This window comes from Hydractinia symbiolongicarpus, chromosome 12 (assembly GCF_029227915.1).
Source record: "Hydractinia symbiolongicarpus strain clone_291-10 chromosome 12, HSymV2.1, whole genome shotgun sequence".
Lineage (NCBI taxonomy): Eukaryota > Metazoa > Cnidaria > Hydrozoa > Anthoathecata > Hydractiniidae > Hydractinia > Hydractinia symbiolongicarpus.
This window is the reverse complement of record NC_079886.1, coordinates 16,342,051-16,353,210: the sequence shown is the minus strand read 5'-3', so window position 1 is coordinate 16,353,210 and position 11,160 is coordinate 16,342,051. Positions and strand designations below refer to the sequence as shown.

Here is an 11,160-nt window from a genome sequence, read left to right as displayed (position 1 = left end):
ATGCGAGGGACACACTTACTAAACCAAATATTTCGTTACTTAGGGAGCAAGTCTATACTCGTTCTATAGGCACACGAAATAAGAAATGTATTTTTGTCGACTTTGTTGTGACGAATTACAAGAAGTTGATTTATCGAGCAAGAACAGTCAGTCACTGAGTACCGACATAAGTTCGCAAATCTGCCATTTTGACTGTTAAACTACAGCTACCATGTTTTTTCATTGATATTTTTTTATTTTTTTTATTTGTGCTCTCTGTAATATCGATGATGAAGTACACTATCAACCTACACGCTTTTGGATAAACAAATTGAGATACTTTAAAACTTAGCCACTGATAACAACAACCTGCCTGAAGTTAGTAGATAAGAAAAAGGACAAGCAGGAATTATAAGAAGAGACACACCAGCCTAACTAACTAAGCAAGCAAACACGTAAATTTGTTACCCTGAAGTAGATAGCCAACAAATAACAAGTAAGCAACATTTGAACCTGCAAAAATATAAAGCAACATTGAGCCTTAGCTAGTTAAAATTTGCGTCTTGGATTTTACGTTTCATATTTTTTACGTCTTGTTTGTCTTGTTTATCCTGTTGTGTTGAGATTAGTGAAAATACTTTTTGTCTGGCTATGTATATACGAAGACAAATAATGTTGTGAAAAATATCAAAAGATTTTACTTTTTTTGTTCACTGGTTTATTGACACAGGGATCGTAATAGAGATAAGGGGGCCATGGAAGCAAGATTTTTATTAAACGAAAATTTCTGCATGTAAAAGCGCGCATTGAAAGAAGCAAATTTTTAACTAATCGCAACCAAAAATTATTTAAATGGTGTCAATAAAATCGCAAAGTATAAGGAAAAGAGTTTTTCGGAGCAATATTACAAAAGTCATCAATTCGAATTGCTTTGAGACGAGGAAGTCGCAAGCGATAAACACTTCACATGACAACGGCCAATACAGAAAACTTCAATGGAAATATAATTAACGTATAGATAAAAAGTACAATAAAGAAAAAAGAAGTACGAAAAACTATTTTGCACATTTTGATTTTTGTTGTCACTACCAGTGTTTCGTGGTGACGAAGTTGGGTTTTAATTACTGCAAAAGTCTCAATTTACAAAATTATTCTTCTGGTTCTCGTCATGAGATCGAGTTTGATTTATTGCGATTATTGTTAACGTGAAGAGTTAAGGTATGGAGATTTTTCTCAACCTCGTTCCCAGGTTCTTTGGATTTTTTAATGTGTTATTTAATGAGAAGTAAACTTTTGGAAGTCTTTGGAAAGAGCAGAATATTCTTCTAGGTTATTGGTTTACAAAAGCTTTGTTTTTAGCTGAAGAGTTAGGCAACGTGTAATTAATCGAGTTAAATTTTTGCCTTGTTTATTTAAACAGACCAAGATAGCGTTGATTTAACTGAAAGAGAACTGATAAGATCTTTGTTTCAGCTTTTTGAAAAAGTTTTTGTTTTCGTTCATGTAAGGTATTAATTAATACCCATTTATAGTTCTGTTCTTACATTTCCTAGTTGCTGTATGATGTGATGAGGCTAGGAATAGCTGAAAAATAAAAACAGTAGGCTGTAATTTTACTGATATTCTATTTTTTTTAAATAGAATCAATTGTTGCGATTTTCGTTTCAAGTCGTAAATACTTGCAATGAAGTGTCAAATAATACCAACAGAATAGAAGAATAAAATAAGAACTATTTTAAGCTGAACATGTGAAAAAAAGTAAGACCTTCTCAGATAAGTTTCCTGGTCCTTGTTAAAAAAATGTATTTTTCAGCTCTTCGTTGTGACATCCAAAACTAAGTGTAAAAAACTAACCTCGCCCCCAGGGCTCTTCTACGCCTATGATATTCTGACGGGGCGGCTTCTTTATTACTATTATGGAGTTGTCCCGTCAGAATATCATAGGTGTAGAAAAGCCCTGGGAAAGGAGTTGTGTAACAAACGTAAGAAATCCTGGGAATGTGGTTAATAGTTCCTTTTGAAGGAATGTTTTTTCTGAGATCACCTCCACAACAACCTGGGTCCCCAGGGTCTTTTTCACTTTGTGATATGTTGACCCGCCATGCAATAAATATAATTCTTTTCACTGAACCTAAAGCGTAGAATGCCAACCTTGTTTTAAACTAATCTCTTTACATCTTTGACAGTTTGGTAAAAATTTAAAAAAAGCGAGAATACACACTTTTTATAAGTACCGTCCCTATTTGTTTGTGCCTCATCATTCTTGGAAATCTACACTTTCAACCTTAAATAACAATATCTGATATCCCCGTTTAAATTAATTCTCTACCTTTATCACGTGAGAAGAATTTATATCCTTTTAAAAGGTTAAGTAGGTCATAATTCAACTGAGCGTTGAAAATGTCTTCAAATAAAGTTCTGGATCATTACAGAAAGCAACTTGTTGCGTATATGTTACTTTCGCAACAATTTACACGAACTGTTAGCTCCTGTGGTATAGACCTTACTCCTACTGTGAAAGGCCTGGCAGTGACTCTTCTTTACGACTTGTTTCTTAAATCTGAAAGTACTTGAAATTTCATTAAAAAAAGGAACAACCCAAAAACGAGTACTGTATTCTCATATCTAAATGTAAAAAGTTTTCACCTGTTTCTGAAAAGAACCTTCTTTCTGGTCGAAAGAAAATTGACTTTGCGAAACTTTAGCCGATTTTAGGAGTTAGGGAAGAGACCTACGTAGCCCAACTCATCTTTCTTCTAGATCACGAAAAACACTTTTTATGACAGGCTAAGTTCTCTGGAGTTATTGTGCCTTAATTGTGAGGCGGTTTGTGGCCGATTTTCGCCCTCCGTGACCCGTCGTAACAGCGTCAAATACTTCCATTTATATAAGATAAGACATCAATAATAGGAAAATTACGAAGCGCCCTCAGGAACGCTCATTAATTTATCTGGAGAAATGAAGTAGTAACGACAAGCCGCATATACTTGAGTAATAAAATATAGTGTTGAAATGCGTTCTTTCTGTTTAAATAAATTTCTCATCAGACGTGAAAGAACGCTTAATTAGCGAGGGCGCATATTAATACTGTTATTTTTAACGGGGCGGTTATTTAGCCAAGGCGCTTCCACAGAGGGCGCTTGTTAACTCGTTTACGATAATTCAAAATGATTTAGTTTATTTTTATTCACAAGTTTTTCAAGTACCTTCGTATGACGGAAAAAAACAAACAGTTCGTTGAAGTGCGTATCAGATTGGATTTATGTAATGTGATCAACATCGAACTCAGTGTGAGAATATGCGAAAGACGAGTATCACACGAACTTGAAAGACTAATTCGGAGACTAAAACACGCAAATAGCTTCATGAACATATAAATACGGTTGCAGGAAGCTTTTAAAAGATGGATGGAAGTCATACAGCTTTGGGTGAGCTCATTTTAAAACGTTTTATAAACTATCATGTTCCACGGAAGAGTATGCAATATGTACGTATATTAATGAGTTTGATGCCCTGCAAGCGTAAAAGACCATTTAGAGAGTCAATATTGTACTGCAGGCTTTTTATGAAATTGGACTTTTTTTAGTTAGTTGCAATATTTTTAATAACCTATTAAAATACGGTGGTGGACATTTTAAACTTTTTAATTCGGTTGACATCTCTCCCTTCCTTTTTTCTCTATTAGTGTTGGATACGCATACTTTTTCGTAAACAGTCAACAGCTTCTTGGATATGTGAAAGCAGTTTCATTAAGTGATACTAGTCGGTAGAAATCACTATTTTAATGGTGTTTCTGGCAAACTGGTTGATTTTTAGACCTAGATAAATGTATTTATCAGTCTCTAACGAGTCGCAAAGAATTAATTCCTCTAATGGTCCATATTATTGCGCAAATTAGCTAACTTCCCGTTCTTGGTAAGCATAATCTAATGAAATTTGCATGAATCACATTGAGCGCAGATATACAACCACTTCAATGAAACAACCATCTTCTTAAACTACCGCATACTTCATATAGTAACAAGCGCATAGGTGCCATGTTTTACAGGAATTCCATGTGAGGCTATTTTTGCCTATCTACCCAGGATTGCTCGGGCGAGTTACAGCTCTAATAAAGTTCTAACAGTTTATCACGGTAAAAAAACGTGAATTTCCTGATGGGACTTGCATCTACTTTTATTTGATTTAGTCATACTTATTGTGGTTGGAATTTTAATATGGTTGTTTCTTCTCGCGACGGTTTTTGCACTGTGGAAAGTTAGACGCTTGAAAATGTTGAATGGCGACACACGCTACTCTATGCTGAACGTTAAACATAAGGGAAGTAATGCGTTTCTTTCCCGTGATTACGATGAAACAATCGACGAATTTGGTGGTTTTCCAGCCTCTTATTGCACGGTCCCAGTACAGACATCGCATTATGATGTAAAGCAAGAAAAGGTATTTGTTTTGCACATAAAGGTTTATCATGGCGCAACTATGCTCCACTTAGACGTAGTTAGTGGGGTTTTGTGCATTCTGTGTACTGTGGATCGAAGTCCACTAATTTTCAGGCGGTATTTTGGCGCAGCTTAAAGTAGCTCTACTTAAATTATGTTTTCTTTTTAATATCTCATTTTGTAAGTTGTAATAATAAGTCTTTACTAAGCCTAACGCAGCTAGTTAAGCGACAGAAGAACAAACGAAAAAAAGTGTTTTTGTAATAAAAACACTTCTACGTACAGGGCCGTAGCGGTCAGGGAGGGCGGGTGGTCAGGGAGGGCGGGTGGTCAGGGAGGGCGGGTGGGGGGCACCCACTTACATTGTTGCGATCATAGTTGATATAGAAGGAACTGGTACAATGAATACGAATTTATCCGCTCAAAGAAGTAAGATTTTCAAAATTCCCGCTGACTTTCTTCTCCTAAGAAAATTCGTACCTGCCATGGCCCTAAACATATCAGAAACTACATTTTAAGAACCCAAGTTGCCTGAAATCTGCAAAAAACGGGAGGCTGAAGTCCACCTAGTAACCCCATCCTCTTGCTAATAATGTCTGTCTACACAACCAAAAGGAAAAACTCTGCTGCAATATGATACACAATTTGGTAGTTATTTATTAATTGTAATCAAGATTGTGGTTATAAAAACCTACATAGGAAGGACACAAGGGGGCGTAAATGTCTCAAATGTCATCTAAAATGTCAGTAAAATTATTTTATTTTTCTCATTGTGCTTAAGATAAAGATCCTTTTTATATTGCAAAGAATTTTCACTTAAAATAACATGTTATCGCAACTTCAATTGCTTTGAAAGAATTATTTTTTCCTCTCCTGTAAAACTGCAAGGACTGACGAAATACATGCGTAAAACCAAAAACAACATTAAAAACAAAAACATTCCATTGACATTTAAGATACTTATGCTTCCTATCGTCCTTCCTATTAAATTTTTTTGTGACCGCATTATATTCATTACCCGCCTAAATACTCGTGGTATCATGCACGCGTGGTATCATGCACGCGTGGTATCATGCACGCGTGGTATCATGCACGCGTGGTATCATGTACGCAAGGTATCATGTACGCAAGGTATCATGTACGCGTAGTATCATAAAAGATGAAAGTCTTTAAATACTTAGAAACTCTTAAAATGTTTTTTGATAGTGTGAGATTTTTCTCAAAGCGCTTATTTTGTTAGCTGAGGATCTGTATTACGTTTCAACACTTCTGTTTAAAGGAAATTTCACTCTAAAAAGTCGGATCACGTAAAACTTTCAACAGTAATTTGCTAGCCTGAAGCAGTACCGTAATTACTTGAGCGCCCTGTTGATCAATGACTAAAAAAAATTATAAACGCAGGCAGCTCTTTTTGAGGAGGGCGCTTCATTATTTCTACACGTACTTATATTTCAGAGAGAAGGATTTAGAGAGAAAAATTTCCCATGGCCATTATCTATGAAAAAACTTTTTTCTATTGTTTACGTATTTTAAAATAACAAGATGTGTCAGCTAGCACAACATAAATTATCCAAAATATTTTGCTTGTTTGAGGGCGGAACTAACCTTAAATTCTAATCCACAAACTCGTATAGACCTTTGAGAGTGACAGTTATTTGAATGCTTTTTTATCTACGGAACTCCTTACGGCACATGGTAATTTTAGTGGAGAAATTCGTTGTATTAAATTCTCCCAAACGACTTTGTTCACCTTCTTTGAGGTAGCAGGTGGCTTAAAGCATAGTCACAGTTAAAAGATTTTTGGCAAAAGACAATGGAAATTTTAGATTTTTCTAAAAGTGTCCGCAGAACGAGTAAAGTAATTAAAAAATTACAGGGGCGTAGTTAAAACATGCAAATTATAGATTAACCGCTCGACAAGTTGTACCCTAATAAGTGGAACTTTTTTGGCCCCTTGAACTTCAGCCAAGCTGTTTAAAGGGGCTACAAAACAGCTGTTGATTTTCGACTTAATTGAGTTACACGAAAGTCGAGCTAATGGTGATGGAAAAGTTTATGATCACTAAAGACAAAAACAACAACTTACCTAGCTTCAAAATTTTGCATAGAAGCATACAAGTTTATTGCACATAAAGCCAGTCAAGCAACAACAATGATTTTAAGATCTTTATAGAGGGAATAATTACCTTCTTAAAAGTAGCCAATATGTTTTAATAAATACAGCTTCTTGTGTTGTCTCTGTTCCTTCGTCAAAACAAACTTTCAATTTACTGATATTTAATACATTAACAAATCGAAGTTTACTTTACCGGCAAAAAGAATACTAAAGGATTTTTTTTTGAAATTAAAAAGTGGTAAATTCATGAAAAAAAATTAATTATTTTGTCTAGACGTCTATTTGGTTCTAAAGTGTGTGTAATTTCTTGCACATTGGCCTTTTGAGTGGTCCGTTTAATACACGTTCCTATAATTTTATTCTTTTAGTTTTTTATTAACCCATCTATGCATAAATCTTTGATAAAACCCTAAAAGTCTTTTTTCTTTCCATTTTTAGAATTGTCTCGGCAGAGACCGATCTTTTAGCGCCAATTCACTTCACTGTTACGACCTGAAATTGAATGACAATTATTGGGCAAGTCCATTATCACCTGTGGAGGAGAAGCAAAATAAAGCCTGCGAAGGAGTTATAACTCATCTCGTACGTCAAGGAAGAAAGGGTAAGCAGTAACTGGCGAAACGATGCCGTTTTGAAATTTCGTGAAAGATCCAATAACGGCCATTTCCACAAACACCAGTGTTGTGAGTCCTGATAAAACTTTGTGACCTAAAATGATAATGCCTAAATCGATTTTAGGCAAAACACCCTTGCTACGCTTTTTAAAAGTGTTCCTACAGTAAATAATCCCAATTGGCTAACTCATCTGAAACAATAAGGAGAATTGGGCAGTACTTTTTCGCCCAGAAACATGGGCAGTAAAACCATATATAGTCTGTATAGTATAGTCTGCCCACTTACGCAAAAGATGCATAATGGCTGCATTATCTTTGAAATTGTAAATGAAATTAGCAAGGGGGAAATTCGGGTTAAGAGAAAGACTATATCAAAATGTAAAGGTTAGCAAATGTGTAATCGATATTTTATATAAACTTAGCCGTGGTATTTTCTGTACAAAAAACCACGACGAGAAAATACAAAAGATTTATCTTCTGAGTTTTTAACTCAAATTTGAGGAGGCTTTTTTAAACACCAAGACGAAAAATACTAATGTTTTGTGTACCATATGTTCTTTTTCTCTAGTTTCTGAAGTTGACTTGCGATACGGTTCACCTTCTAAAGACACTCCACGTGCGAGTATCACCAGTGAAAATTCAGGAACGACAAGCATGACTGAAGAAGAATTGTGTACATCAAATACCATTGGCGTTAAAAAAAGACTCGCCGGGCGTAGGTTGCAAAGACAAAACGAAGTCGCCGGTTGCGATATTCAACCGAAAAAGTTTAAAAAAGCCGGTCGTATTTCTCTGACAACACAGTATATTGAAAGAGAAGAGAAACTGGTTGTAAACCTATTGAACGCTTCAGAACTCACTCCAAAGCGACATGAATGCGAAATAAACCCGTTCGTTGTTGCTTCTCTTAGACCAGGTAAAAAACAAAAACAACAAACGCAAATTTGCCAAGAAACAAAAGAGCCAGTATTTAATAAGAAAATGATCTTTACCAAAGTAAAGAAGGACGAACTGTTGAAACATATGTTGAAAATTGTCATGAAGAATCAGGTTTCCCCGAAGAAATCGGAATATCTTGGAGAGGTGTCAATCGCATTGCATTCGATAGATCACTTTTCTGAACAAACGTTTGATGCCACGTTGTGTATAGAAAGAGCAGAGGTGAGTTGCTATTGGTAACTGTTATTTTTAGCGGGAAAATGCATATTGGTTTTATAAATTGAATATAGATTCAAAGTGGTCCTGTAGTGAAGAATGATGTACAGATCAAAAATAGTTTGTTCTTTTTACATTTTCTCAAAGATCCTTGTTTCATTTTGCTGAGGGCTGCAACCGTTAAGCAACCGGTTAAACTAAATATCTGAGGCGTAAATCTGTAATAGTCTATAAGCTTGTGTTTGGCATAAGGTCTTAGATGAAAAAACGGGTTTCTTTTGCCCTATTTCCTTAGGTAACATCTATTTTTTCACTGGCACAAGGCTAGCTCTTTGAATCCTAATTTGTCCCTTTCAAACGTGTAAACTCAACTAGCAAAGTAAATTTTCTATGAAGTACACCAGCGTGCTGTTGAAACACAGGGACATTAAATAGGGACATTGCCCAAGCGTGGGAAAATGTTTGGGGAAGGAATATATCGGAATATAGCAGAAAAAAAAGGTGCAGCAACTTTGAGGTTGATTTCAAAAGTTACCTTTTCTCCTGATGATATAATGACAAACAAAGTTATGACGAATAAACTACAAGAGAAATGTGATATTTTCTGTCATCAATAATTTTAGACCTGTTTCACAACTTATGAGATCTCTTTACCAAATGGAGTCTCCATTTAACGTAAACACCTTAAATATGATGTATAAAACTATCAGGCAATATAGAGATAATAAAAAGACACGATAGTACGATATAAATTGTTTTTATTTTAGACTGCGATGACGTCAATTCAACTTTCACTATGTCACAAGCCTACTAACTCTAAACTGCAAGTACTCATCAAGTCTGTAAAAAATTTGCCCAAGAGAGGAACATCAGGTGGGTACTATGCTAACATATTAATTTTCGCAGTTTAAAGAAGCAGTACATAAAACAGAATTCAGGTTAACAGAGACGTAGTTGGAGGGGCAGTGTTGCAAATTTCTGGACCCTTCGTAGTAAGTGCCTAAACAAAAATTTGGCGAAATTTTTATCCTTTAAATTGACCAAGATGCCCTCCATATTTTAGTTGTATCCCCCCCCCCCCCCCCTGCCTCTTTTATTGACTGCGCCCCTGGTTAAATGGACAAAGAACAGGAAAAAATAAAGATAAATACGTTAACTAAAAGCCGTTTTTTGGGCGTAATTTTAAGGCAGGCGTAATATTTACGGCAGAAAATTTTCGCACATTTATTCCGCTTGGTCATTCCTATCAGCTAGCACAAGAAAACCCAAATCGAAAGCAAAACAACATAGTGGGTATCACAAGTTGTTTTTATTCAAAAATGAAATACTTTTGTTCGAGATTCCTTATAAAAAGTCTGTATACAGACTAAATAAGTGTTTACGTCATGAATCATATCATCATCACAAGTGACTTTCTGATGCAAAATAAATTTGTTTACATGTTAGATTTGTTGTTAGATTTGTTGTTAAAACTTCTTGAATCCTTTTTACTCTCACTCCCACCTTGGTTTGAGCTGTTGCTGCTAAAGATTAAAAAAAAATGCTGTAGCAAATTTTGCTGTATTACAATTTATGTTCCAGTTCACCTTTATCCGCCATCATGTTTTCTTATCAAATATTTTTTCGCGAAATGCCTTCCAAGGTGAGAAAAAAATAGTTTCAAGTAACGAAAATGTCAATTATTTGAGATATAACCTAAACAAGTATGAAATCCAATTTGATTCTAAAACCAGTCACGGTAAAGACACACTACAATCGCTCAATGTCCCCCAAAAACGAAATAATGCAATAGATATTTAGTTTCGTTGTTTCTTCGTTGTTTTTATTTTTAGTCTGAGTGTAAGACTTTAAAATCTCATCTCTTATATAGTTATCTTATTTAGGGACCTATGCCACGTTAATGTTGTTTAAAGAAAACGAAATTTTAAGATGCGAAACGTCAACGAAAAGAAACACACGAGATCCAGTCTACAACGAATCTTTTGAATTTGACGTGTACACTGACAGTATAACTCCACTTTGCACTTACTCACTAGTGGTCAGTTTGAACAATCATAACATGGTGGGGAAGGACGAGGTCTTCGGACATATTATTTTTAACAAATTGTCTCCACATAGATCAACAATTGATCAGTGGAGACTAACAGAAGATGTACCATATCAAGAACATGTAGCTTGGCATTCCATTGTTGATCCAGCCGAACTGTAATATTTGGACTTAGAAAGGCGAAACAAAACTGCTTTAGGATAAGCCCTTCTATATATTGAAGCTAAAATAAGCCCTGTTATCATTTTCGAAATCATTTTTCATGGCTACAAGTAGGGGGCAAATGCAAGAATTAAACCCAAACCAAAATGATCTTTTTTAAACGTGTAAAATCCACATTTATTTGTGTTGCTTCGAATAAGGCAATTATTCACGTGCAAAACTTATAATAAAAAGGAAGCTGACAGCACACGCTTGCATAGCTGAGATACCATAAATAGGTTATACCACAAAAGGCAAATTTGACAGAGACCTCGGTTTGGCGATAAGGCATTTTGTTCCACATACTAAGATCTCACGGCTTATCCAATCACTAGAATAGTGCTTACCCAATGCGCACGCTCAGGGCGCAAACAACGCAGGTCATGTGATGTAAACAAACAACCCACATGTTCAATGAGTTCGGATATTGCACAAAAAAATGAGCCTAAATTCCATTCGACCTACTTAAACAAACAGTGCGAACTAGGCGAACTCGCCTCGTATTAGACGTTGTTTATATTCTGTTTATATTCTTAGTACAGGTCATTGCACATGACTATAGGCGTAGCAGCCTTTTTTTAAAAAAAACAGTCCGTTGTTAAGACTGGG

The 11,160-nt window shown here is 35.4% G+C and overlaps 1 protein-coding gene across 1 annotated transcript; it reads left to right on the top strand.

Annotated features, from left to right (window-relative positions):
* Positions 1-2,720: 2,720 nt before the first annotated feature.
* LOC130622447 (synaptotagmin-1-like) lies at positions 2,721-10,976 on the top strand. Its single transcript, XM_057437908.1, has 6 exons — positions 2,721-3,407; positions 4,169-4,419; positions 6,973-7,135; positions 7,717-8,309; positions 9,071-9,176; positions 10,187-10,976. The coding sequence occupies exons 1-6, from the start codon at positions 3,383-3,385 to the stop codon at positions 10,510-10,512; spliced, it is 1,464 nt and encodes a 487-aa protein (XP_057293891.1). The 5' UTR covers positions 2,721-3,382; the 3' UTR covers positions 10,513-10,976.
* Positions 10,977-11,160: the final 184 nt, after the last annotated feature.